Source organism: Stenella coeruleoalba (genome assembly GCF_951394435.1).
Source record: "Stenella coeruleoalba genome assembly, chromosome: 3".
In the NCBI taxonomy this organism is placed as follows: Eukaryota; Metazoa; Chordata; class Mammalia; order Artiodactyla; family Delphinidae; genus Stenella; species Stenella coeruleoalba.
This window is the reverse complement of record NC_137148.1, coordinates 173,927,978-173,954,853: the sequence shown is the minus strand read 5'-3', so window position 1 is coordinate 173,954,853 and position 26,876 is coordinate 173,927,978. Positions and strand designations below refer to the sequence as shown.

At 62.8% G+C, this 26,876-nt stretch overlaps 3 protein-coding genes across 4 annotated transcripts; all 3 read left to right on the top strand.

The window, feature by feature from the left end:
• The first annotated feature begins 2,357 nt into the window (after window positions 1–2,357).
• On the top strand, window positions 2,358–7,292 carry MADCAM1 (mucosal vascular addressin cell adhesion molecule 1). The gene is made up of 5 exons (XM_079917959.1): window positions 2,358–2,675; window positions 2,789–3,061; window positions 3,421–3,741; window positions 5,671–6,126; window positions 6,971–7,292. Exons 1-5 carry the CDS (start codon window positions 2,615–2,617, stop codon window positions 7,078–7,080), a joined length of 1,221 nt encoding a protein of 406 aa, XP_079774085.1. The 5' UTR covers window positions 2,358–2,614; the 3' UTR covers window positions 7,081–7,292.
• A 602-nt stretch (window positions 7,293–7,894) lies between these two features.
• On the top strand, window positions 7,895–15,109 carry TPGS1 (tubulin polyglutamylase complex subunit 1). Its single transcript, XM_079918827.1, has 2 exons — window positions 7,895–8,789; window positions 14,350–15,109. The coding sequence occupies exons 1-2, from the start codon at window positions 8,416–8,418 to the stop codon at window positions 14,882–14,884; spliced, it is 909 nt and encodes a 302-aa protein (XP_079774953.1). The 5' UTR covers window positions 7,895–8,415; the 3' UTR covers window positions 14,885–15,109.
• Window positions 15,110–20,156: 5,047 nt separating this feature from the next.
• Window positions 20,157–26,751, top strand: CDC34 (cell division cycle 34, ubiquitin conjugating enzyme). Of its 2 annotated transcripts, XM_079917890.1 has the most exons (5): window positions 20,157–20,500; window positions 23,288–23,374; window positions 23,462–23,559; window positions 24,110–24,244; window positions 25,877–26,751. In XM_079917890.1, the coding sequence occupies exons 1-5, from the start codon at window positions 20,324–20,326 to the stop codon at window positions 26,085–26,087; spliced, it is 708 nt and encodes a 235-aa protein (XP_079774016.1). In that variant the 5' UTR covers window positions 20,157–20,323; the 3' UTR covers window positions 26,088–26,751. The 2 variants fall into 2 exon arrangements, with proteins under 2 accessions (XP_079774016.1, XP_079774015.1); XM_079917889.1 differs by having other exon boundaries at window positions 23,288–23,559.
• The last annotated feature ends 125 nt before the right edge of the window (window positions 26,752–26,876 follow it).

Below are 26,876 nucleotides of genomic sequence, written 5' to 3'. Positions count from 1 at the left end.
GCGACCCCTCGCTGAGGAGCCTCTCTCCCCTCCCCCAGCCTCCCTGAGACCACCGAGGCAGGGAGCCACCCAGTGAGGGGGCTCAGGCTAAAGTCTGGGGTGCTTCAACGCCAGAGCTGGGTGGGGCATCTGACAGGGGCCCCAAATGACCCAGCCCTGCCCTCAGGGCTCCAGCTCACCCCAAAGGAAATCCGTGAGGCCCCCAAGTGACCAGTGATGTTAGCGAGGGGAGCTGGCCAGCCGCGGTGCAGGGGTCCTGGGGGAACGGGAATCTCCCAAGGCTGGGGCGCTGGCCTCTCTGGACACCCTCCTTGGCCCCGAGTGCCCTGCAGAGCCCCAATGCCATCCTGGGAAGGTGGAGAGGAAGCCAGGATGTTGGGCTTGGGTGGCGGCCGGGACCTCCATGGGAAGGAGGCTTCCTACACAGGCCACTGAGGACTTCCTCCCGGTGGGGTGGGGGACCGATGCTGGGAAGCGGGGACCAAGAGCAGGAAGCCCAGGCTGGGGGGATACAGCCAGGACCTCAGCCCCCACCCAGGCGGCTCCCGTGGGCTCAGTCACGTAGGAACAAGAGCAGATGTCCCTGGGGCAGGTGGGAAGTGCGGTTCAGTCCCCCCCGCCCCCCCTACCCCGCTGGTGCTGGCCCTGCCCCTCCTGGGGTCCATCCAGACCCCCTCCGGTCACCTGCCCCATCCCTCTCTTCTCCCCCCACCCCTTCCTCTGTCTCTCTCTGTCTCCCCACCCCCCTTTTCTTCTTCCACCTCTGCCCGGAACCTTCTTCCTCTGTTGAGCCCACCTGTCCCTTCCTCGGGGTGGCCTCTGCTGATGCTGCGGTCATCGTGTTCCCCTTAGCACTGTCCTCTTAAGACGCGGGTGTCATTAACCCTCCTCGTTCACGCAAGCAGAGGCTTGGAGCTGGAGGGGCCAGCGATGGCAGGGGAGGGGCAAGTCCACACCCTGCAAGGTCCTCGGCTGCCAGGGTGCCAGGAAGCCGGGTCAGGGCCTGGGAAGAGACCCATTCACCAGGCCTGCTGCCCCCCACCCGGGTTAAGGGCCCAGCTTCCCGAGAAGGGCCCACACCTCCGGCCTGGGGAGGGGCGGCACCTTGGAGCTGCCTTCCTGTGCGGCCTTTCCCGGCACCGAGGTAGGAGGGGGATGGGACCAAGGAAGTTAGACGCTGGGTTCGCACACTTGGGGCCCCCTGAGTCTCCGCTCCCCTCCCCTGCCCCCAGCGGCACCCCAGCCCCCCACTCAGCTCCCCTCCCCTGCCCACCGGCCTCTGCTCTTAGGCCCCAGTTTCTACCTCTGACAATTAAGATGTTGAGAAGACAGACGGGCAGGGCTGGTGGTGCTTAGAAACAGCATGGCCTGGCGACTCCTCTCTTACACTGAAGTCAGGGAAACTGAGGCAGAGTCAGGCGGGGGTGGGGGGACAACCAGGACTCTCCATCCTTTTCCTCCTGCATGCCCGCTGCACACGGGGTCTGGGGTCACAGCGGACGAGATCCCCCCATTCCCAGTACAAGGGGGATGTGACATCAGCCACTTGACCTCGTTAAGGACTGCGAGGAAGTCAGGTTGGGGGGAAGCTGGCTGGGGAGCTTCCCACTCAGGAGGCGGCATCTGGGCAGAGACGGAGCAGGGGAGGCTCATGCTAAGGTCCTGAGGCTGCCTGGTCCGGAGGCTGCTCGGTCTCATAGGCTCCAGCCACGGCCAGGAGTTGGGATTTTTCCCTCTGCCAGCGGAAGCCGTGGGGTGTCCACGTGCTGAGAGGGTGTTTCTAAGTCCACTCTGGGTGCTGGGTGGTGAACGGCTGTGAAGGAAACTGGGGCCAGGCTGAGGGGCCCAGAGGAAAGCGTGGATGGATTCCAGCGTTGGGAAGATGAGGTTCTCAGGCCTCGCCGATGCCCGCTGTGGGTCCCCTCCCCCAGGCTTCTCGTGGGGAGCCCAGACCCAAGTCGCTGTGTGGAACAGAGCACTGAGGCCCCATGTCCGGTGTCCCAGGGTCCCATCACGCCTGCCCGTTTGGCGGACAGGAGACAAGCTCAGAGGTGGGTGGGCCTCGGCTCTACACCCTACAGCATCCTCACCCCTGACGGGACCCATCTTCCAAGCGGATTGCTCGGGGGCGGTCCACCGCGGGAGACCTGCTGCACGGCCGCCCAAGCTATCGGGGGAGACTGCTCCCCACCGCCCCCGCGCGGCCGCTCCGGGCAGCGAGGGCTGAGACTCCCGCGACTGGGCGAGCCCAGCGCCAGCCCTGGGCCTGGCTCCGATTTCCATTCAATTAACCTCGACAGTCAGCCCTCTCCCGCCTCCATCTTCCGATCTTCAGTCTCTAAAAGTGAAACCTGGAATCGGCCCAGACCCTCCGCCCGCGGGTTCTGACCTCGGCCTCCCCCGCCCCCATCTCTGGCCCCCAGTCCCTGCCTCTCTGTCGCCTCCAGGGTCGGGGGTCAGGGTGGGAAACCCCCTCGGGAAACCCCCGGGGAGCAGCTGGAGGAGGGGGAGGGGAAGCGGGGTCGCGGGGCCGGGGGCGGGGGGAGAAGGAGCCCGGGGCGCCAGTATTTAAGCCGCCTACCCCGCGGGCAGGGGACAGAGCCGGGGACCGAGCATGGAGCAGGGACTCGCCCTCCTGCTTCCCCTCTTTCTGGGGCTGCTGCAGCTGGGCCGCGGTGAGCGGGGCAGGGGTCTCCGAGCCGGGAAGGGGTTGGGAGAGAGGAGGGGCTCGGAGGAGGGGGCTGGGGCTGGGGGCGCGGGGCGGGGCTGAGAGCGCCGTCGCCCGCAGGTGGGCCGCTGGAGGTGGAGCCCCCCGAGCCCGAGGTGGCGGTGGCCGTGGGCGAGTCGCTACAGTTCACCTGCCGCCTGGCCTGCGAGGACGGCAGGGCGGCCTCTGTGCGGTGGCGGGGCCTGGACACCAGCCTGGGCGCCGTGCAGTCGGGCGCGGGTAGCAGCGTCCTCTCCGTGCTCAACGCCTCGCTGTCGGCTGCGGGGCCCCGCGTGTGCGTGGGCTCCTGCGGGGACGTCGCCTTCCAGCACATCGTGCGGCTCCTGGTGTTCGGTGAGCCCCCGCCCCTCCCGCCGTCGTGGCACACGTGGGGGCCCAGCCAGCGGCCCTGCTTTCCCTCTATCCTTGTGCCACCTCTGCCTGGGAGGCTTCCCGGATTGCCCAGACCGCCCCAGCTCAAAGCCGGCCTCGCAGGTCCTCCTGGGTCGATCTGCAGTCCGCTCCCTCCTCCCCGCATCCCCTCTCCCCCAATCCACCCCCAAACCTCCTGTACCTGACCCCCTTGCCCTTTCTGCGGGTGGGGCACTGGGTCTTCCCTGTCCCCGGGCACCAGCAGTCCCCACGCCCCCTCCTCAGGGCCCAGCCCTGACCCTCGGAGCTCTGCCCACCCCCTTCCTCCACTCCCTCCACAGCCTTCCCGGACCAACTGACTGTGGCCCCAGAGGCCCTGGTGGCTGGGCCGGACCAGGAGGTGTCCTGCACAGCCCACAGCGTCACGCCTGCTGGCCCTGACACCCTCTCCATGTCCCTGCTCCTGGGAGATCAGGAACTGGAGGGGGTGGAGGCCCTCCGGGATGTGATGGAGGAGCCCCAGGAGGGCGAGGACCCGCTGTTCCAAGTGACACAGCGCTGGCTGCTGCCCACCTTGGGGACACCCGCCCCACCCTCCCTCCACTGCCAGGCGACCATGAGGCTGCCCGGCTTGGAGCTGAGCCGCCGCCGGCCCATTCCAGGTGAGCCTGTGCCTCAGTGTCCCCCAGGAAGTGGGTGAGGTCACACCACCCAGCGCCTGTGAGCCTTGATGAGCGGTGCCCAGCGGCTCTTATGGAATCCTGGTTAAGCCCCTCCCCTGCTGTGTCGCCACCTGGGCAGGTCACAGTACCACAGACGAGGAAAAATTGCATTCGATCTTTATTTTATTTTATTTTATTTTAAAATTAATTATTTAATTATTTTTGGCTGTGTTGGGTCTTTGTTGCTGTGCGCGGGCTTTCTTTGGTTGCAGCGAGCGGGGGCTACTCCCGTTGTGGTGCGCAGGTTTCTCATTGCAGCGGCTTCTCTTCTTGAGGAGCACGGGCTCGAGGAGCGCGGGCTCAGTAGTTGTGGCGCACGGGCTTAGTTGCTCCGCGGCATGTGGCATCCTCCCCGGCCAGGGCTCGAACCCCTGTTCCCTGCGTTGGCAGGCGGATTCTTAACCTCTGCGCCGCCAGGGAAGTCCCTGCATTCGATCTTTAGTCTGTCCCTTCGTGGCAGCCAGGGGCTACTTCTCACTCGTTCATTCATTCAGCAGATTCGCTGAGCACCTACCCTGAGCCAGGTCCCATGAGGTGCTGCCCTTCCTCTGCCCACAGCTCTCCAGGGCTCCCACCTCCCTTTGGGTGAAAACCCAAGCTCCTCGTGCCCACGGAGCCCTACAGAGCCTGACCTGCTTGCCCATCCCCCACCCCCACCCCCTGCCTCACTTCCTCTCTCCCCCTCACTCCGTGTGCTGTCCCTCCGACACCCTAGGTGCAGTCCTGCCCCAGGGCCTTTGCACTGCTGTGCCCTCCACCGGAACGCTCTTCCCCACATCTCCCTCACCTCCCTCGTGTCTCCTTCCCAGTGAGACTTGCCCTGACCTCTCTGTCCAAGGGGTCAAACCCCACTCCCACCCCCACCACACACACACACACACACATACACACACACTCAGGCCTTTTCTCTTCTCCTGTTGAATGTTTGTTGACACCTTTTATCAACATCTGACTCCTGTGTGCTCTCTTTATTTTTTTCCCCATTATCTGTCTCCCCTGCCATTGGTTTCATCCAGATAGGAATGTGTCACTCTCTTTCATGGCTGTCCCCCCAGTGGCTAAAACAGTGCTCAGCGCACAGTAGGTGTCCAATAGATACATCCTGAATGAATTAATCAATAACTGTTATCACGGAGCCTGGCGCATAGTAGGTGCACAAGAAATGCTTGCTGAATGAACTAACGAATGGCAACATTTAACGTGGGGCCTAGCACACAGTAGGTGCTCAGTTCATGTCAGATGTTATTAGTTAGTCTCATCTGGGACAGGCCCCGACCGCATCACTAAGCTTCTGGCAGCCTCTCACTAAGGAAGCACAGATTCGTTCTCTGAGAGGGCACCCCGATACTCATGTTAATGGCTGGGGCCTGGGGGCCGGGAAAGGTTTGGCTCAAGTGGAAGCAGGGGTGTCGGGGGGAGGCAGGGGTGTGCTGGGAGGGTGTGCACAGAGTCCTCCGGATTTGAGAGCCGTCACACAGCAGGACGGACAGATCCCCTCTAGGGACCTCAGTCGCTCATCTGCACCGCAAGGGGGCGGGGCACCCCTTCCCTCTCCCCACCCCTCAGCCCCATAATAATAAGATCCAACACCCGTGTCACTCTGCACGCCAGACCCTGGGGTGGGGGCCTCTCACCCTGCTTTCCAGTTGAGGAAAGTGAGACACAGAGATTTGGATGCTCGCTGCGGGGGGGGGGGGGGCATGACAGACCCCGAGACGGCTCCTGCCCACTGGTATACCCTGCGATTCACCCAAGTGAATGGACGGGGCTTGGAGTGGTTCTGGTCCAACCATGTAGTCCGGGTGGAGAGAGGGAGGGAGGAGAAGGGGCTGGGCAGCAGCAAGAACAGATGGCTGCCATGTTTTCCAGTCCTGCAGGGCCTGACCTCCCTGGAGCCCCCCGTCATGACCCCCCCAGAGCCCAGCACCACAGAGTCCCCGGAGCCCCCCGTCACGACATCCCTGAAGCCCCCCATCACCACCTCCCCCGAGGCCACCCCAGAGCAGGCCTCCACCCGCAGCCCCAGGAGTCCTGGCCCCGTGCCCCGGAACAGCTCCACCAGGCCCTGCCTCCCGGAGATCCACCAGCTGTCAGCAGCAGGGAGCTTGGAGCTGCTGTGTGAGGTGGTCTGCGGCCCAGGCGTGGCGGTGCGCTGGACCCGGGCCCCTGGCGGGCTGGCGGCCTACGAGACGCAGGAGGTGGGGGCCCAGGCTTGGCTGAGCGGCGGAAGCGTGCTGTGGGCCAGATGCCACGGTGAGGGCTGGTTCCAGTGTGGCCTGGACCCAGGGGGCCAGACGGCCAACCTGTACGTGGCCTCAGAAATCTGTGAGTTCAGGGGCTGGGGCGGGCACTGGGGGAGCCTGAGAGGGAGGGGAGCCTTGAGTCTGGCCTTAGACAAGGGGGGCCCTGCCAGCCTGTGTCCCCAGCTGTCCAGTGGACTTCCGTGACCCTATAACATCACAACTGCCTGCATGGCGATAACTAAGTTTCAGGGACCGTGTAGGTGTCACAGCACTCTATGGACTAAGACAGCCGGTGGAATAGAAACAGAAATAGAAGGGAATTCCCTGGCGGTCCAGCAGTTAAGACTCCGTGCTTCCACTGCAGGGGGCGCAGGTTTGATCCCTGGTCTGGAAACTAAGATCTGTGTGGCGTGGCCAAAAAAGAAAAAAAAGTAGAATACAGCCACTTTGGTAATTTCCGTTTTTCTGGTAGCCACATTCAGGAATAAAAAGGTAAAAATAAGTTTGACAATATATTTCATCGAAACCAATATATCTCAAACGTTATCATTTCAACATGTAATCTATAAAGAAGCATGAATGAGATTTTTTTTTTTCCAAACTAAGCCTTCAGAATGCAATGTGTGTTTTACAAAGACAGCGCTGTCCACTCAGACTGATCACATTTCAAATGCAGCTGTGGTGAGTGGTCCCTCACTGGACAGCTCACTTCTAACTACAAGGTCCTATGTACCTTTCAAAAGACTCACTCTAAAAATAGCTGGATAGTCCAGTGATTTTTATACATTTCAGAAGGCGTTTTAAACCTTGAGGTCCTTTGTAAAATTTCAGGGAACTCGGTCAGTCCGGGAGCCCTTAGCCGACTCTGCTGGGCTGCTCCCCAAACCTGCAGAGAGGTGCAAGACACCGTATGCCTCTCTCTCCAGGCTCCCCGCTAACGTCTGCATACCTGTGGACGGGCAGCTTTGTTCTGGGGCTGCTTCTCCTGGTGTTCCTGACCTACCGCCTGTGGAATCGCTGCCGGCCCACCAGATGACCTGCGCCCCTGCCCCGCCTGGACCACACGGAGGGGGATTTTCCTTCCACTCAGTTGCGACCAGAGGATGTTTGCAGGGTTCTGGACAGCAGGGGGGCTGACCGTGCACCCCTTACCCTGATGGCCAGCACATCCAGGCTCCCCAGCTGGCTGGGCTTCCCTTCAGTGGGGACCCTGGGGAGCCGCCACCCCCACCCACCCCCACGGTGCAGAGCTGGAGAATAAAGAGCATCTGGTCTGACCTCGGTGGTTCCTGTCGCGGTCTGAGGACACGGGGAATCCCCGGCACAGCTCCAACCATCCTCTGCTCTAGGTGACTCCCCAGACAGACAAGAAAGGACAGGACACCCCAGGCCCACGTGGCCAGGGGTGGGGGTAAGAGGCGTGTGCTCTTCCTGGTGCCTTTCCCTGCATATGGGGACACTGGCGCTTAATGAGTAACTAGGAGTCCTCAAAAGAAGCGGAGAAAAGTATTTGTTGGAGGACAGCACGGGCAAAGACACAGAAGAGAGGTGGCTTGATAAGGGAAATTGCATCTCTTTTGAGGTGGCTGGAGGCTAAAGCGTGGGGAGAGGCGAGGGAGAGGCTGGAAATGATACCGGCAGATGAAGGGCTGTAGATGCCAGGGTCGTCAGCCTTGTGGAACCGAGGAGCTATGGGAGAGTTTAGAGCTATAGAGGATGCGGGGTGAGAAAGTTCCCTCTAGTGGTAAGGAAAGGTAACAGCCTGGGACGGGGAACTGGGGACCGTGGGTGGTCCACTCGCTCTGTGAACCCGTACAGCGGACTAGGGGCCGCGGAAGCGCAGACCAGACCCCTAACCCAGCCTGGTGGGGAGAGGGGGCCTTTCCCCACGAGGTGAGCTACAAACTCGCACGGAGATTGAGTTAGGCTGAAGACCAAGCTGAGCACAAAGGCTCTGAGTTGAAAATCAGAAAAGGGGGCGGGTGCGGCGCTTAGTCCCGGAGTTGGGGTGGAACCATCCCACCCGCTCTCAGCAGGGCTTCCCTGGTAACCAATGAGACCGGTTGCTAGGGGACCATGCTAATGAAGGACTCGCCCACTACCAAGATGGCAAGCAATCCGGCTTCATACCAGAAACCAAGCCCTTCCTAGGGATCCATTTTGGAGTCTGGCAAAATTTAAGTTCCGAGCCTAAGCCAGGAAAGCCAACCAGCACACCTAAAGAGGAAAACGGAGAGAGAGTAAGTGCCAATGAAAACCTAGGGAAAAGGGTGGCCTGCGCTGGTTATTTCCTAGAGTCTCCCCGCGGGATCCAAGCGCCCTCTGCCCTCAACAAAAATGGCCGCCCCGAGGTGCCAGCGCACTGTGAAATATGGACGTCCTTCCGGTCCCGCTGCCCTCAGCGAAGATGGCGGCAGTGGAGAAGCGGCGGCTGCCTGTGGCCCAGGCGGCCAATTTCACAGGCAGCGGCCGGCCGGGGGTGTCCCGAGCAGCGGCGACGGCCGAGAGTGAGGAGGACTTCCTGCGGCAGGTCGGAGTGACGGAGATGCTGCGCGCGGCCCTGCTGAAGGTGCTGGAGGCGCGACCCGAGGAGCCCATCGCCTTCTTGGCGCACTACTTCGAGAACATGGACCTGCGGTCTCCTGCAAACGGCGGCGCCGGGGAGCCCCCGGGCCAGCTCCTGCTGCAGCAGCAGCGCCTGGGCCGCGCGCTGTGGCACCTTCGCCTGGCTCACCACTCCCAGAGGTGCGGGGCTGGGCCGGGCCTGGGTGGGTAGGGGCCGCGGTCGGACTTCAACTCCCAGCGGGTTCCGCGCGGCTCCCCGCCCCCGGCGCCGGCTCTCGAGCGCGGGCCGTGGTGGGAACTGTAGTCCGCTCTGCCTGGCGCGGGAGGGGCGCGGATGGCTCCGGGCTGCAGGGCCCCGGCGGGGCCACCCGAGTGCTGGCACCGGTAGCTCTGGCAGACTTGGGCTTTGGTGATGCCTCTTTGCAGGTGCTGAGGTCCCCCTTGCATCTATCTCACTTTTGAAAATCATGGAGCCCAGACAGGACTTGGCCAAGATCTCAGAGCCAGTCCTCCGAGCCAGGTCCCTCCTAGCTGCCTCGTTCCCAGCGTGGTAGCATCCCCGTCCATTCAGCCAGAAAATGAATATTTACAGGGCTGGGCCGTGGAGATAGAGAGCAATCCAGGTCCCGCGCGGGCAGGAGAGACGTCCAGTAAGGGGCCTGCATTGACACACAGGGAAAGGTGTTGCAGGCACGAGGCCACCGGCTGCACTGGCCTGGAGGCTGTGGGGCTGCAGTGTGCGACCCACGGGAGAGGGGGAGGCCGGGAGCCTTCGCAGGGCTGAAGCATGGAGGGGTGGAGGGGATGGCGCCTGCCCCCCCACCCCCTTAGAAGCGGGTGAGGGAATGGTCCGTGTCCGGTGGCTGGGGAGGAGCTGTTTGACGCGCAGCATCAACCAGACAAGGTGGGCGCTGGATGTGGGTGGGCTGGGTCTTGGATGGGGGTGGTCCCCAGAGAGCCCAGGAAGGAGGAGGAAGCCAAGCAAGGGAGCGTTTCAGCCTGACCCCAGCACCCTCCTGCCTGGGGGCAGCCCTCCCGAGAGAGTCAAGGTGCGGACCCCAAGCAGGGGAGCACAGAGAGGCTGGGAGGGAGCCGGAAGGGGTGTGGAGAACGGGCATCCCATTCGGAGCACCCAGTCTCCACCGCAGGGGAAGGGCAAGCGAGTTGTCCAAAGTGACAGCCAGAAAAGGGAACGGCCGGGGCCACCCCTGAGATGGGGACCTGGCAGGGAGCGGGCTGGTGGGCATCCATGGGTTCTGCTGGGTCTGCAGGGGGTTGTGCAGGAACAGCCCCAGGTGGTCCATGAGATGGGAGGTCACTGGTTTGGGGGAAGTTTCCAGAGTGACTTGCGGACCGTTAAGTTGGGAGCTGGGAAAACCTCGAAGCAGGAAGGTGGACAGTTGGGTCGGCAGCTGAGATGCGTGACGGTGCAGGGTGGTTGTCACCTGGTGGTGGGGGGCGGGGTGGTTGTGAAGGCCTCAGGGGAGCTGAGAAGAGCCCAGGACCCGATTCTGAGGAGCCACAGCCTCAGCGAACCCACAGGAAAGCGTGAGAAGGCAGAACAGACATGAAGGAGGGAACCAGAAGACAGGGAACCAGGACATCTTCCAAGGAGGAGAAGAGTCAGCGGCAGGGTCACCACGTGCAGTCATGCAGGTCAAGCACTGCACAAGCCGTTCACTCCTTAGACGTCACAGACGAGGACCTTTATGTGAAGGCTTTTTGCAGAGCTTTGCCTAGTTTATGCAAAGGCACCTTGTGGGCTGGCGGCGGCCCTGCATCCAATGGCCCTAGAGATGAGGGCTGAGAAGTGTCTGTTGGATTTAGAACCAAGGGGGCCATTTGAGTGTCCTGGGGCTGCTGTAACCAATTACCACAAACTTGGTGACTTAAAACAACAGAAATTTATTCTCCCACAGTTCTGGAGGCCAAAGTCCAAAGTCCGGGGGCAGCAGGGCTGTGCCGTCTCTGGAGGCTGTAGGGGAAGGTCCTTCCTGCCTCCTCCAGCTTCTGGAAGCTCCAAGCATCCTTGGCTTGTGGCCGCATCCTCTCAGCCTCTGCCTTGTCTTCCCGTGGCTTCTCTCCTGTGTCACTCTCTCAAAAGGACACTTGGTGTTGGTTTTAAGGCTACCTCACCCCACCTCCAGACCCTGAACTAATTACATCTTTCAAAGACGCTATTTCCAAATAAGGTCCCACTCACAGGTTCCGGGTGGACGTGCACCTGGGGGGACACTGTTCACCATACTGAAGGGGTGTTGGAGCGGTTCTCAGGAGGAGCAGAGTGAGTGGCCGGTGCTGGTGGCACACCTGGTCTCCCCGAGGCGGGGCTGGTGCTGAACTCAAGAGATACGTTCCCAGTCAGGAGCCCCATCACCTCGGCTGCTGGGTCAGAAGCAGAAGCCAGGCCAGGCGGGTCCCCCCGAGGCTGGGCAGCTTCGTCCCTATGCTGAGGGGTGGGCTGGGGAATTCCGGGGCTGCTCTTGAGAGCGACCTCAGCACGAAAGATTTGGGGAGAACTCAACCAAAATCCCCTCTGCTGTTGTCTCGAAATCACACGTGCTGGCTGCTAGGACTGGTGACAGCCCTCAGAGCACAAACACAGCAGACCCGGCATGGTGGCCCAGGGCCGCCTTCTAAGCCACCACGTGCTAATAGGAACAGCAAGAGTGCCAACCGCTGCAGGTCCCCGTGGCCCCAGAAAACATGCAAAGGCACCAAAGGGTCTGAGCCAGTCTCCTCGGCTCCGAGCATCCTCTGTGGGGTGTCCCGGGCTCTGTGGGGTGTGGAGCGGCCTCCCTGCCCCCACCCACGCGATGCCGGGAGCCCTCCCCATTGTGACAAGCACAGACGTCCTCAGACATCACCCAGTGTCCCCTGGGGGCAGAATCTTCCCAGACAAGACCCCCCCAGATTATGGGATCCCACGGACCCCCCAGGAGACTACGTCCCGTGACCGTCTGACCTCTGAGGTCTGGGATGCTGCACACATTTAAATACACACCTGAGTGGGAGGGAGGGGAGCTGACCCACAGACACTGGGGGCCACCCTGGTTCACACCGCCTGACTCAGTGGGAATGTATGCAGGCCTCTGGTGTGAGCAGGGAGAGGACCCAATTTCTTTCCAAACAATTAACCAGAGTCACTCCTCAGCACTGCTAACACAGGGGGAGCGCGGTCACTCTGTGCTGGGCCGTCCTGGGCCCTGCAAGTGTTGGGCAGCCTCCTGGGTCTCCACCCACCCAGTGGTGGCAACCATAACTGTCCCCAGAGTCACCAGTGTCCCTTGGGGGCAGAGTCACCCCGTTGAGAGCCCCCGGTCTACCTTGGAAGTCTCCACGTCTCTGTGACAAGACCCGTAAATAGGTTCTTTTTTAACAAATGCCCACGTGCTTTGCAAACTGCTCTGTGTGGGAGCTGACACAGGCAGAGCCTGAGGACCAGAGCCCAGGACGGCAGGCGGTGTGGGTGCTCCCTCATGACTGGGAGCCCCCGGGAGGGCGGCCTCGAGATGGGGTGTGGCCTTCCTCTGGCTTCTTGCCTGACGCTCTCATCTCACTGGACCGTAACTGCCCCCCTGTGCGTCTTCCTGCCTGCGAGGTCCATGGTAAACAGAACCTGGACAGCGCTGAGTGGCAGCTGGTGACAGCTAATGACAGGTGCACGCGGTCCCCTGCCACACGCCGAGCACAAAATCTACCCTCTGTCCTCCCAAGAATCCTGAGACGCAAGGACGAGAACCCTTATTCTCCAGAGGAGGGAAGCAGGGCGCAGTGGCTAGAACCAGTGCAGGTCTGGGCCAGCCAGGAACAGCTCTGAGCACACAGGGTGCTCAGGGGTCCCCACACGCCACCGCCTCCGGGGGGATTGATTCAGCTCAAGACAACTAGTGGGTCGACCAGGTTCCTTGGGGAGGCATCAGGCAGAGCTGGGCGGGTGGTGGACGCTCAGGCCCCATCAGGACGAGCCATCAGGCCACAGGGACACACCCGAGACCTCAGTGGCCTCACGTGGCTGCTGTTGGGTTGGCAGGGGCTCTGCTCACTCAGCCTTGCGGGGAGTGGACCCTCCACGGGAAGTGGGCCATGCTCTCGTGGGGGTGGGGCGGCCTGCCTTCAAGACACTCCCGAGATCCACCCCCCCACCCCCCCGTATTCACACCCTCGGGCAGCTGCCTGCGTTGCCACCCTGCCGGTCACCCGCTCCAGGGGCCAGTGCCGTGACCTTAGCACACTCACACTGCCCCGTGGGGAGAGGCCTCCGCAGGGAGCCTTCAGGGGACAGCAGCCCTGCCAGGGTCCTGGTTGAAGACTGAGCCGGGACCACCAAGCCAAGCCATTCCCAGTTCCTGACTCAGGCTGCGACGTGATCTAGGTGTGGGGGTAACTGCCACGCGGCCACAGAGTTGACACGGGCATCATCACTGCCAGGTCCCCCGGACCCACTCGTCCTGGTGAACGGAGTTGATAACAAAACCTCCTGCAAGGGGTTATTGTGAGGCGGCAGCAGCTAACACGGTGCCAGTCCTGGGAACGGGAGCATGACGCCGCGTCTGGCACCCCCAGCGCTTCACGGAGTGATCTCACTGGCCCTAAAGCACCAGCACATCCTAAGGACCCAAGAAGTGAGAAGTGAATCCCAGATGGGCGAGACCCCAGGTCCTCCGCCCTCCCCTCTGGGCCTCAGTTCCTCCTCTGTAAAGGGCCTTGACCCACGGAGCTCACTGGGTGAGCATGTCCATCCCCGGGCACCTGCCGTGCTCCGGCCCAGCGTGGACCGGGCTCGCAAACACGCTGACCCGTACAGGTCCCACAGATAAGAGTGGAGCTGGGCTCCCAGAAAAGGCGAATGTGAGCCCTGGGGGTGCCCCTTCCTCTGTGGGGCCCTTGGCCTGGCCGCTGCCCTGAGCCTCACTTCCCCTTTGCTTTAGTGGAGATGGAACTGGGCCTCGGCTGGCCGCCAGCTGTTGAGAGAAGGATGGGAATGAGACCCGGGTTATCTAGATGCCCAGGCTCACCCCAGCCCACTCACTTAACCACTTGTGAGGCTCCAGCGTGGCCAGGGCTCATGGCGGGACATCAGGGTCCTCATGGGGCAGGCGGTAAGTAATGTCAGCGCCGTGGCTGGTCCCTGACGTGACCGTCGGGTCTGCTGTTGCAGCAGAAGGGCAGCGTGTCTGGGTTGACGTGGCCGCCTGCGGATAAATCTTTACCCACGAAGACAGGCGGCAGCGGCTTTGAGCCACAGTGTGGGTTACTGCCTCTGGGCCTGCAGGGGTGAAAAGAGACAACCCAGGTTAAAAGGTAGGGATGTGTCCTGCCACGGTGACACCCCGTGGGCACACACATCATCGATGGAACGGAGAGTCCATGGGCGGATGCCCATCGTCGGGGTCAGCAGACGTTTCTGGGGCTCCTGGGCAGTGTTCTGGGCGCTGGGGCTGTAACAACAAATAAACTCCCTGACATAGGCCCCTGGGCTGAGCTGGTGGGAGAGAGGGAACTCGTGAGGACACCACAAAGAGAAGTACAGGAAGGGGTTAGGGGGTCAGGGAGGGTCCCCCCCATAAGGTAACATTGAGCAAAGGCTCAAAGCCGTGGGGAGATGTGGGGGAGGGCGCTCCGGGCCAGGGCGCCGCTGGCGCAAAGGCCCTGAGGCTGGACGAGCCGGCGCGTTGGGGGAGGGGCAGGGGGGCAGGGGCGGGGCTGTGGCGCGGCCCGACGGCCCCTCCGCCCGCAGGACCGCCTTCAACAACAACGTCGGCGTGGCCTACGAGTGCCTGAGCGCCAGCGGGCGCAAGAAGAAGCCGGGGCTGGACGGGCGCACGTACAGCGAGCTGCTGAAGCGCATCTGCCGGGACGGGGAGGCCCCCGAGGAGGTGGTGGCGCCGCTGTTGCGGAAGATCCAGTGCCGGGACCACGAGGCCGTGCCGCTGGCCGTGTTCCGCGCGGGGATGCTCACCTGCTTCGTGCTGCTGGAGTTCGTGGCGCGCGCCGGCGCCCTCTACCGGCTGTTGGAGGACCCGGGCCTGGCCGTGGCTGACCGCCACGTGGGCCAGGCCGTGCTGGACACGCTGGAGGGGGCCCTGCAGGCCAGCGACGACACTACGCCCGCGCGCTACCTGGAGGCCGGCTCGCGCCTGGGGCCCGACAGCCTGGCGCTGGCCATGGACCGCGCGCTGGTGGCCCGGCGGCCCAGCACCCCCATGACCCGGGAGGAGTTCCTGGAGAAGGCGGCCGCCCTCTTCATCGCCAAGGTCAAGCCCGTGGGCTGAGCCCTTCCCTCGGCCGCCGCTTCCTCCACCCGGTTACCTGGGGCCCTCGGGGTCCGGCTCACCGGGGCCAGGACTGGGGTGTCCCTGCATGCCAGGGGTGCAGGGAGCCCCCTCACCCAGCTTCCCGCCTGGAATGATGCCCAAGCCCCCTTCGGGGGGAGGCCAAGGATCCCTTCCCGCCCGCCTGCCCAGGCCCCTCTCCTCAGCAGAAATAAAAATCTGTTCCCCAGGCTGACGTGTGTGTGTGTGTGTGTGTGTGTGTGTGTGTGTGTGTGTGTGTGCGCGCGCGCGCGCGCGCACCCGTGTCCAGCCCCCAGCACGCTTCTCTGGAAACGCTCTCCACTCGGGCGCACCCTGGCCAGCCCCAGCGGGTCCCACCACTGCTCAGAAACCCCAGGGAGCCCCTGGACTCAGCTTTATGAGAGCAGAGGGCATTGGGGCACCCAGCGAGGTGCCCTGGAGGCACAGCCCCGAGACCTGGGAGGCATGGCTGGCCCCCAGCCTGCCCTCCACGAGCGCCCCGCCCCAGCAGTTCCTCCCTGGACCTCGGCTTCCCCAACCGCCAAAGGGAGAGGTCAGCTGGGCAGGTAGTCATGATGGTGACGATTGAAACAGCTAACACGTCTGAGACCTGACAATGTCTTGACTCACCGCCGCCCTATACGGAAGGTAATCCACTGCCCGCATTTGGCAGATGGAGAAACCAAGCCCAGAGGAGTGAAGGTCGCAGCACCAGCAAGGGGCCAGCAGGGATCCGAACCCGGGCCCGCGCTCTGTAACCCAGAGCCACAGCCCCTTCACCACCGCCACGGGGCCCGTCCGGGATCCAGGCACACCCGTTAGAGTCACCAAGCACCCTGGGTGTCCCCCTTTCCGCCAGCAGGAGCACATCCTGGACGGAGGATTCCGCAGGAAGCAGATTCCCAGCCCAGGACAGTTGCAGGCGGGTAACTTCACTCTCGGCCTCAGTTTCCTCCTCTGTTAAATGGGACCCAGGGCACCCCGATTTTGATTGAGGGAGATCACACGGGGACAGAATCTAAAGCCTTTTTCGAGCTACCAATGGCAGGGACCACCTTGCCTCCCATTTCCCAGCACCTGCCCTTGGCTGGTAATCGATAAACCAGTGAGTTGCACTGTGTTTTCCAAAAGCCGCCAGGGCTTCCTTTCTGTTCCCGTTTGCTCTTCTTGAATCTCCCAGCCCCCTACAGAGGCAGGTAAGAGGTGGAATCTGCATCCCCTCTCCCTGCACTTGGTGGCTTTTGTGACAGTACTTGGCTTCCAGGGGATGCGGTGGCCACGCAGTAGCCTGAAGAAGCACAGGCCACACAGAGGTTCCTGACTGGAGACTCCTGCTTTGCAGCTCAATGAATGAATGTTACTATTTCAAGCCACGAAGTTTGTGGGTCATTTGTTACACAACCAGTAGCTTCACAAAGGTGCCCCCCTCCCTCAGCATTAGCTGTTATTGACACCGCACACAGGAAATGGGCCGGCGTGTCAGCAGGCTGAGACCCTTAGGGGCTGGACGGCCTCGGGGAGCAAGCTGTGCTGAGGCCCCTGCGGCATGGGGCTTGCGGCCGGGCAGGGCATCTGCGTGAAATGCGCGGTGCAGGTGGACTCACGGGCTCCGGCAGCCTCCGGTCAGCTCTGTGGTCCCCTGGACTAGGCAGCGTGTAGCAGGTGTCACTGGTGCCACCAGATCCCCTTCCCATCTGCCGAGGCTCACAGCTGCCCCACCAGAGACCAAGCCATGTGGCCCAGGAGGCCTCATCCCCCCATCTGGGGCAGGAGTGGCCAATGACCACCAGGGGATCCAAGAGCTGGTCCGCTTGCCTCATGGGACGCTAACTCACATTCCAGGGTCCCCCCCAGATCAGGCTGAGGCCAGCTCCATCTGGGCTCACCTTCCCTGCCCCACCACCTTCCCTCACTGCCACCCCTGAGTCACCATCATGCCTGGTCTTGGATCCTGAATTCCTGGTTTGCCCTTCACAGGCACAGCCTGGAGGGGCTGAGCTGTTCTGCTTATCTGACCTCACAGCAGTGTGGACGCTCGGCCTCCCTGCCTTCCAAACCCCGCGCCCCCATAGCGTTCACTCCACAGCACCCCGAAGGCTCCTGTTCCCCAGCTTCCCTGGGGAAAGGCGTCCTCCTTCTGTGTCAGGGACCTCTCCTCTCCTTTCCTCATGCTTCCTCCTCACTTGGCATCTCATCCAGGCCATGGCTTCCATTACTGCCTGGTCACCAAGGAGTCTCAAATTCACATCTCAGGCCCAGCCCTGCTCTGCTCCAGCCCTGGGGAGCCAACCACTTGCTGGGCGTCTCCTCAGGGACACCCCAAGGACATCCCAGGCCTGCCACACCCAGGACGGAGCCTCCGGTCAGCCCCCCTGACCCTGGGGCTCCTCTGGAGTCTGTGGTCTCCGAGGAAGCCCCCAGTCCACCCAGGACCAGGGCTCAGCCTGGATGCCTCCCCTGTCCCCCCAGCTGGCCCTTCTCTGCATCCTGTAGGTTGCACATCATAGCTTCATCCTGCCTGCGCCTCCCCACACTGGTCCAGCCCTCATCCTCACTGCCCTGGGCGACCCCACCAGCCAGTAGGAGTGCTCCAGGCACCCTGGCCTCAGTGCTTGGAACAGCACGTGACTCCCAGCTGGCCAATGAGATGCAGCCCTGGGACTTTTTCTGGGGTGGCTGAGCTGGGAGGACCTGGGCCTGGATCCTGGAGCCATCTGGTCACCACAAGGCCTGAACACAGTGAGCACTCAGGAAAGCTGAGCAGAGAGACTCTCCCCAGATTTTTTCCTTGACTCTGTCCCCTCACTCTGCCCCAGGCACACTGGTCTCCAGCTGGTCCGGCTTGTCCCTACCTCAGGCCTTTGCACGCGCTGTTCCCTTTCCCTGTAACACTGCTCCTCCACACCCAAGGGGCTCACCCCATTCTGGTCCCCACTCAGATGCCACCTCCTGAGAGGCGCCTCCCCTGAGCCCCTATCCGAGATAACTCTCCGGCTCCACTCCCGTTGCTAATGCCTCACTGTCCTTTACTTTTCTTCAATTATTGCTATCAGAAGTTGCTTACTTATGTCCTTTCTCCCTGTCTCCCCAAGGGGAGGGATTTTTACATATCTTATTCACTGCTGTACCCCCAGCACCTAGATTTGTCTGTGGAAGGCCATGAATTAATTAATCAATTTTCCAGAGGAAGACTCTGACGCTCATAGAAGCGAGGGTATTCAGTTCCTGTAGCTGTCATAACAAACCACTGCAAAAACAAAACAACACAAAACAACAACAACAACAAAAACCTCAGAAAACCCCACGACAACACAAGTTCATTATCTTACAAGTCTACATTTGAGGACCATTTCCAAGTTCATGGCAGACCTAGATTTGAATTGAGGGCTCTTCTGTCGCACGTGATGGAAGGCTCAACTCAAACTGGCTTAATAAGAAAAGAAGTAATTTATTGACTTGCACCATTGCAAGGGGAGGCCAGGCATGGCTGGATCCAGGAGCACAAACAGGGTCTTCAGCACTTTCTCATCAGTTGGCTCAGCTTTCCTGAGCGCCAACTTTGTTCACAGGCCTTGTGGTGACGAGATGGTCCTATAGCTCCAGGTCCAGGTTCTCCCAGCTCAGACATCTCAGCAGCATCGTGTCCCCAGAAAAAGGCCAAGTCACGTGCTATTCCTGAACCAACCAGGGGGCCTAGGGTACTCTGATTGGAGGAGCCATGCCTGCAGCCAGGGCTTGACGATCAGTCCAACTGGAACCTTGCAGACTAAGAGTGGTAGCCCCATGGGAAAATGGAGGTGCTTTGGCCAGAAAATGGGCAGGTAGAAACCCCAGACGTCCACCACCTCAGGATGTTTCAGAGCCTGAGGTGCAGGCTTTCCTGGGGGACAAGGCCTCATGTGGGACCAGCTGGAGGGGCCACAAACCTGGTACCTCTCTTTACATTTCCAGGGCTGCCCCCACTCACCCAATAACTCCTGCGATAACTCCTGTGGGGTGTACGCAGGGAGACATCTTGGGACACTTCTCTGGAAGAATCATAATTAATTCTAACTATTATTTATCAACAAGCTGCCACACAACATCTTGGGAAACTTCTCTGGAAGAATCATAATTAATTCTAATTATTATTCATCAACAAGCTGGCACACGACATCTTGGGAAACTTCTCTGGAAGAATCATAATTAATTCTAATTATTATTCGTCAACAAGTGGCCACAGGCCGAGGCTATGACACTGGTGCTATGGACAGAGAATGAGGGGCAGAAAATGACGGACAGAGAACGCTTGGAACAGTGGACAAACGGGTGTGCAATCCACTTTATAGATGACGGGCCCCTCCAGGTCCCTCGGGGTGCAGGGCAGAGCCCCCTTACTGATGAAGCTGCTGCTATGCCCAGGGCTTTCTCAGACTCCTTCTTCCATCCCCACAGATGATATATTATTTTCCTTCCCCAGACGGGTTTACCTGTCTGTCCTCAGCGGGGGACCAGCCCAGGGCCAGGTGTCGGGGCAGCCGGGGGAGGAAATCAGCTCAGCTCAGCCCGAGGTGTTGGTGCAACTGTTGGCTGCCCGGGTCACCTGCCAGCAAGGCCACCACAGGCCTCGAGTGCCACGCCCACCCTCATGGGGCGCTGTCACCTGCGGACGTGCAGGGATGGAAGCCAGGCCCCATCCCAACTCTCCGACCCAGAGCTGTACGGGTGTCTGGGCCCGGGGCGCGGCCAGGTCAGCACTCTGGCAGGGTCCGGGTGAAGCCCAGGGTGGGGTCAAAGGTCGGCCTGAGACGCGGGCACAGCCAGGGAGGGTCAGGGCTCTGGTCTGGGGTTCGGCCAGGACGGGTGCCGAGTCCACGCTGCAGAGGCGTGCCAAGTGGGGAGGGGCTGCGAGCGGCGGGACCCTCCTGGCTCCAGCGCCCCCGGGGAAACTGAGGCTCCGGACAGCTCCGACCCGGCCCCGCCCCGCGACGAGACGTCACAAAAAGGCCACAAAAGCGCGGCGGGCCGAGCCCGGCGGCGCAGCGCAGCCCTGCCCGCGGCCCCGCGCACAGGGGTCCCGGCCGCTCGTCCGAGCTGGGGCGGCAGCGGCGGCCTCCCAGGGTGTCGGGAACGGCAAAGGGCCTACGGGCGCAGCCCCCGTCTCCCGGCGGCGCGCTCGGCGGCAGTGGCAGGGATCGCTTCCCGGCGTGCCCCGCGGAGGGGCGCGCAGGCGCGGTCAGGGCGGGCGGAGCGCAAGCGCGGGCGGCGGGGGCGGGGCGCGGAGGCTGAGGTGAGCGCCGGGCGGCGGTGCAGAGCTACTGGAGCGCCCGGCGGCTCCGGGCGGTGGACGAAGAAGGAGGCCCCGGCCCCTGCCCGTCCCGTGCCCCCACGGCCCCGCGGCCCCAAGCGCCCCCGGCCCCGGCCCCGTCCGCCGCCGCCATGGCCCGGCCGCTGGTGCCCAGCTCACAGAAGGCCCTGCTTCTGGAGCTCAAGGGGCTGCAGGAGGAGCCGGTGGAGGGCTTCCGGGTGACCCTGGTGGACGAGGGCGACCTGTACAACTGGGAGGTGGCCATCTTCGGGCCCCCCAACACCTACTACGAGGGCGGCTACTTCAAGGTGAGCGGCGGGGTCAGGGGGCGGCGACCCCCTCCTCCGGCTCCTCGGGGCCCCTCCCCCACCTCTGCCCCCTGCCCCCGTCCTCTCCCCTGGTGGGACCCGTTCTCACTGTCTCTCCTCCTCACGGGGTTCCTTCCCTCTCCCTCTTCTCCTCGCGGGGCCCCCATCCTCTGTCCCTCCTCCTCCCGGGGCCCCTTCCTTCTGCCCCGCTGCCTGACCGCCTCTGGCGAGCTAGGGGCCCTCGGTCAACCCCTCTGGCCCTAGGAGTCCCCGAGAAGCGCCTCTTCTCTCTAAGGCCGCTTCATGTCCCCAGAGGGGAGGCCCGGGACCCTCCCTGTTTCTCTGGGTGCGGGGCCTTTGCTTCCCCCAGCCTCTGGTGCCCGTCCCCCTCCTCCTGGCCCTGCCCGCTGCCCGGAGCGGACAAAGAGGCCTCCCCAGAACCAGCCAGCACTGTTGGGAGGGAGGGAGGCCCCCCGCCTGGGGGCTGGCTCGGCCACTGGCTCGGGTTCCAACAAAGGCCCGGATGGGGCTGGCAGCCGGGACCTGCTTGGAAAGCGGCCACCCTGGCCGATAGCAGTGGGCCAAGCCCTCTGGGCTTCATCCTGAGCCTTACGTAACGTGTTCTGTCCGGCCGTCGCTCCCACCCTCAGCCCTGTCCCCGGGAGCCACAGCACAGAGCCCACCCAGGCCCGGCCTCAGAAGCTTAGGCTCTTCTGTGCCCCGGCTGGCCTTTCTCAGGTTCCTCTGAGCAGGCGGCTTCTTGGGCCCCACGTCTCCTGCCCTGGGTCGCTTCTGGGCGCTCTGTGAGCAGGGAGGCCAGGGCTGTCCCGGGGACCGGCTGTGTTTCTGACAAGTGTGACGAGGACTCAGGCCAGTACCTGGACAGGATATGAGTCCAGATGTGGTGTTGGCAGGACCCCTCCCAGATCAAAGAACTTTGCTCCTCGAGCCAGACGGACAAGACAGGGGGTCTCCTTGTAAGAGAAGCGGAGCCTGGGCCCTCAGCTGGAACACCCCCAATGCCGCCTGCCAAGAGCCCAGCGGCCAGGCTGGGAGGCCCGGGCGGTGGCGGGGTGGGGCTGGCACTGCCCGGACAGATGTCTGTGTTTGCAGTTTTGGCTAACATTTTAGCCACGCCTGCTCAGGGGCCGGGAGGGGGCAGGCTGGCCTGCTGGGGTGATTCTTGAGTTGAGATTCCCTTGTTGCTGGGGTGGGATGGGGGGATGAGCATGGACAGCCCTGGGCTGAGTTCTGATGTGGAATCCGTCTTCCCCGTGCAGGACATGGATTGGGGGCTGGTCCCCAAATGGTTTAACCAACCCTCGTCCCTGAGCCTCTTTTGTCTGCATCTGGGAGCTGTTGGCTGTGAGGATAAGGGCCCCACTCAGAGCTGGAATAGCATGAGTCCCACCCTGAGGCCAGGCCGGGACTCTGAGCAAGGGTGCTGGACTGGAAGGAAAGGAAAGGACGTGGGTTTCTGGCTACTGCCCACTGTTTGCAAGGGATTGTGGGTAGGACCTTCCAGGCTGGCTTTGGGGGGATGATCCTGTTATTCTAGAAACCTGGGCTAGGGAGGGGCGCCACAAATCTGATCGCGTTTGCCGCGAGAGTCTGACCTCGAGGAAGGCAGCGTGGGACCCACAGTGGTTCTGCCACCCTCACATCCTCCTGTTCTGATGTGGTTGGCTGGGGAGTGGGGGGAAATATGTGGAAATACAGGGGCTGGAAGTGCCCGGGGGGGCACCATCGCTTTCCAGCACCTTCCTCTCAGCCCGCTCAGCCTCACCCCCTCCCCCTTACAAGCCAGAGGGGCTCCGGGCAGCGTGTGCTGAGGGCTGCCCCAGAGACCTGGGTTGGGGAGCCCCTCCACAGCTGCATTCTGTGTGCCCTCAGGCAAGGTGCTCTCCTTCTCTGAGCCTCAGTTGGCACAGCAGTCAAGGCATCTCTGGGACTTGATGGGTGTTTGGTGAGGGGAGGCCTGTCCCCCTCCTCCGCTAAGGAGGCCTCAGCTGGTCTCTGTCTTCACTTAGAAACGCAGCCCTGGGCTTGGCGGGACCAAGGGGCAGGGTCTGAGGCCCAAGTTCCAGACTGACTTCAGGCCTCAACACGTTCACTCCAGAACAGAGGGCCCTCCCCCGAGTGCCCCCAGCGCCCCCTGCCCAGGAGGACGATTCTCCAAAGATGGGGGGGCCTGCAGCCCCCTCTTGTCCCACGTTGGCCCCTAGAGCCTGAAGCACCATCAGGATCCCAGGACTGGGGCGTAAACAGGCAAGGCCGGGGCATAACTCTCCCTCGCAGCCCTCCCCCGTCTGCCCGTGACCTTCCCGGTTGCCTTCCTGACCCCCCAGGACTGACACCTGCGGGCAAAGAGCCTGTCCGCCTGGTGCTGACTCATCTCCGCCCCCGGCGCCTGCCCAGTGAACACCCATCTATTTTAATCCTCCCCACAGGTTGGAGACTGAGGCTGGGAGCCCAGCGCGGTGCTCGGGCACCCGGCTCCCAGGACTGGGCCCACCACGCTCCCTGGGGCCAGGGCTCTGGTCCCCCCAGAGGCCTGGGCTGGGACGGGCCTGGAGCTGCACCCCGGCGAGTGCCCACACACTCCCCCCCCCACCCCCAGCCACTGACAGCAGGGCAGGGACCGGGGTCGTCAGCTCAGCTCGGTGACCCCGAAAAGCCCCTGGCCCGTGAGGGGCGCCGGAGGCAGGCGAGTCCCAGGCTGACCGCTGTGTGTGGTCTTGGGCGGCCTGACCCGGCCCTGGCTGAGCCTCTGCTCTCCCCCACCAGGCGCGCCTCAAGTTCCCCATTGACTACCCCTACTCTCCGCCGGCCTTTCGCTTCCTGACCAAGATGTGGCACCCCAACATCTACGAGGTGAGCCTGCTCCTCCAGGGGGCGGGGTGGGGCGGGGGGCGTGTGGACGGGAGCCTCATGGGTGCTGAACCCCCCCGTGCCACACAGACTGGGGACGTGTGCATCTCCATCCTCCACCCCCCCGTCGATGACCCCCAGAGCGGGGAGCTGCCCTCGGAGCGGTGGAACCCCACGCAGAACGTCAGGTGAGGCAGTCGGCGTCGGGCAGGCCAGCCCTGGGGACGTGGACACGGGAGGATGCAGCTCCCTGTGGGGTGGCAGCGTCTGTGGGAGCCACCTCCCGCCAGAGCCCCCGTCCCTGCCGGCCTCTCCTCCATTTCCTGCCATCCCTGCCCCACCCACCTTCAGGAATGGTCTCTGGGACTCCTGTGGCCGTGTCTGCGTGCCCCTGGGGTCCCCCCTCCTTCCTCGAGCCCCAGGGAGCACAGCCCTTCCATCCCCTGGTGCTGTGCTCACCCTGACCGGCCCGGGCACTCTCCTCCTCCCCAGGCTGGAGCGGGAATGAGTGGCACAGGGGACCCACTCTCCAGGCAGGATGCCCCAGGGAGGGGACAGGCCTGCTCCAACGGAGGGAAGATGGTCCTGGCCTTGGCTGTCCACCATGTCCCGTCCCAGGAGCCTGGCACGCCGCAGAGGGCAGGTGGAGGGTGGCGGGCCGGCTCGGGGCATGAGGCTCCCGGGCAGGCAGCCCCTGGGCCGTGGACCCCCCACGCCGACTCCTGCCGCCTCCCCTAGGACCATCCTCCTGAGCGTCATCTCCCTCCTCAACGAGCCCAACACCTTCTCACCGGCCAACGTGGACGCTTCCGTGATGTACAGGAAGTGGAAAGAAAGCAAAGGCAAGGACCGCGAGTATACGGACATCATCCGGTGAGTGGGCCTGGGGCCTGGGGAGGCAGGGTGGCCCTCCTGAGCCCTCCCCCTCTTGCCGGAAAAGCTGGGGTCTTTCTCTCGTGAAGCGTGTGGCCCACATATGTACTATCGTGTGTGGACGTGGCGTGTGTGTGTGTGTCTCGTGTGCGTGGCATGTGGATACATGCACCTCACACAGAGATAAACGGCCTGGCATCCGCCAGGATCTAGCAGGGTCTTGCCACATCCTTCTGCTTTGACACTGTAAGGTCAGCGATCCCACTGGTACCCCCCATCCCCCGTGTACGCGGACCCTGCGTGCTGGGGCGTGCACACGTGTGCGTGGCCCCGTGCTTTTCCCCACGCGGTCTCCTCCGGGACCGTGCTGTGCGGGGTGTTCTATCATTTCACCTAACGGGAGTGAATGTCGCAATTTTGAGATTTGGAGTTACTCTCTAAAGGCAGCAAAGCCGTGTGGTACGAGCATGTTTAGGAGATAACTTCTTTTACGAAAAGTCAGTTTCTCCTGGTTATAAAAGCAGCGCATCACTTAGGAGTTTGCCAGGATGAACTCCTCTCATTTCTGTTGTTTTCTGTTTTTCCCCGTGAACAGGCAGGTGCCCGGCCTCGCAGGGGAGTCTGTGTGAAACATTCCCCAGGGGCCTGCGCGCTCTGCCCTGTTGTGTTTGTTGTGTCCCGTGAGCTGCTCTAGGAGCCCCTGGGGTCTGTGACTTGTTTCATGACAAACTAAATGCTTCACTAAGTCTCCTCCAAAGAGGTTTTTAGTCTGTCATTTGCTTCTTGGAAAAGGGAGTAGGTCAGACACGTCTCCATGACGACCCAGGCCCCCCCCCCCCAGGCCCAGCATTCACCCGGGGAAACAGTTCTCATCCTCACCCGCATCCAGGCGCATGCTCACCCGCCGTGTCCACGCAGCTGTGGGGACCTGTGCCCATGGGCTGGCCGCACGACCCCATGGTGGGAGCTCCAGAAAGCCCACCGGCCCTGTCGGGTGGTGGGACCCCAGGCGCAGCAGGTGCGGTCAGAGCTCCTGCCGGCTACCGTCAGTCGGATAAAGCTCCGGACGGAAAGCGCGTGCAGGAGACACGGTGCTGGTGACAGGAAGACGCTCAAGTACAGAGAGGAGAGGACCCGGGACCCCGGCCTGGTGGGGGTGTGCCGAGTCCCGCCACGGGTGCCTCCCAGTGGCTGGCCCTTCCCCTGGGGCTGCTGAGCGACCCCGCCCACCCCACCCGCCACCCTCCACCCTGCCCCTCGCCCACTGACCCAGCCCAGCGCCGTGGCTGCTCCCACCTCGCCTGACCTCAGCGGCCAGGGCCGAAATGCGCTTCTCTTCCTGATGAGCCGACACCCTCCCTGTGTCTGCACAGCCCTCATCCTGGTTCAGAGCCCGCGTTCCACCGCCTCCCACACGTGTGTGCTCGTGTCTGTGCGCGCGTGTGTGATCAGAGGCCCGTGCACACGCGGGGGCCATGAGTGGTTGGGCCCGTCTGCTCTGCCCCGGCCATCCTGTCGCTGGCCCCCATGGCCCGGCCGTTGCCCCGGTTGTCCTGTGTTGTTTCACGGGAGCGAGCGCGGGGGCCCCAGGGCTGCCGGCCGCAATGAGGCAGACCCCGCTTCTCTCCGCAGGAAGCAGGTCCTGGGGACCAAGGTGGACGCGGAGCGGGACGGCGTGAAGGTGCCCACCACGCTGGCCGAGTACTGTGTGAAGACCAAGGCCCCAGCGCCTGACGAGGGCTCGGACCTCTTCTACGACGACTACTACGAGGATGCCGAGGCCGAGGCCGAGGCCGACAGCTGCTTCGGGGACGAGGACGACTCGGGCACCGAGGAGTCCTGACCCCGCGTTTCCGCAAATAAACTGACAGATTTTACCTCAGCCGCCCACTCTCTGCCGCCGCCACTACCTCCGGACACTGCGTCCGCCCTGTCCCCTCCGCCTCCGGGGAGGCCGCTGCGCTCGCGGCCCCGCCTGGGCCGGACGCCGCTCGGGGACCCTGGCCCGCCCGCCCCACCCACCAGCTGGAGCCAGAGACTCGGGGTCCCGGCTTGAGAGCGGACAGATTGACTCGGGGTCACCTCTTCTCTCTGCTTGCGGTTGTTTGGAATCTAAATAAAGCGACTTTATGAGAAGCCCGAGGACCAACCTCTCCTTGGCCGTGAGGCCAACGGGGCCCAGGCGGGGATGCAGGCCCTGGTGCCATGCATGTGACCCGAGACAGGCAGGCGGCAGCCGCCCCTCCGAACCTGGAAGCTCCCCAGGGGTCTCCTGTCAGGTTTGCTGATTTGGGGGGAGGGGCCGCAGAGACCAGGGTCTGGCCAGGCGGGGGCCTGGGGTGTGTTCTTGGGGCTGAGGGGTGGCCCCGGGGGTCCGAAGCCCCAGCTCCTGGGCAAAAATAAAGTTTTATTGGAACAAAGCCACACCCATTTCTTCCCCTGCTTTAGAATGGAGTGATTGCAACCTAGCGTCTGGGCCAAAAGCCAGAAATACCGTCTGGGCGTTTACGGGAAAGGTTACCCCACCTGCCACCACCCTTGGGCCTGTGGGTCCAGCCCCTCTGCTCCCCTGGGACCCCTTCTCCCCTTCCCCGGGATTCTGTAACAAACAGATCCAGACTCGGTGCTCACC

What these genes read in the sequence shown, in the direction of transcription:
- MADCAM1 (XM_079917959.1), top strand. Translation starts at nt 2,615, where the DNA reads ATGGAGCAGGGACTCGCCCTCCTGCTTCCCCTCTTTCTGGGGCTGCTG. An exon ending in CCGCCGCCGGCCCATTCCAG is followed by an intron (nt 3,742 to 5,670) that starts GTGAGCCTGTGC and finishes CATGTTTTCCAG; the next exon opens with TCCTGCAGGGCCTGACCTCC. An exon ending in GTACGTGGCCTCAGAAATCT is followed by an intron (nt 6,127 to 6,970) that starts GTGAGTTCAGGG and finishes CTCTCTCTCCAG; the next exon opens with GCTCCCCGCTAACGTCTGCA.
- TPGS1 (XM_079918827.1), top strand. Translation starts at nt 8,416, where the DNA reads ATGGACGTCCTTCCGGTCCCGCTGCCCTCAGCGAAGATGGCGGCAGTG. An exon ending in CTGGCTCACCACTCCCAGAG is followed by an intron (nt 8,790 to 14,349) that starts GTGCGGGGCTGG and finishes CTCCGCCCGCAG; the next exon opens with GACCGCCTTCAACAACAACG.
- CDC34 (XM_079917889.1), top strand. Translation starts at nt 20,324, where the DNA reads ATGGCCCGGCCGCTGGTGCCCAGCTCACAGAAGGCCCTGCTTCTGGAG. An exon ending in ACGAGGGCGGCTACTTCAAG is followed by an intron (nt 20,501 to 23,287) that starts GTGAGCGGCGGG and finishes CTCCCCCACCAG; the next exon opens with GCGCGCCTCAAGTTCCCCAT. An exon ending in GAGTATACGGACATCATCCG is followed by an intron (nt 24,245 to 25,876) that starts GTGAGTGGGCCT and finishes TTCTCTCCGCAG; the next exon opens with GAAGCAGGTCCTGGGGACCA.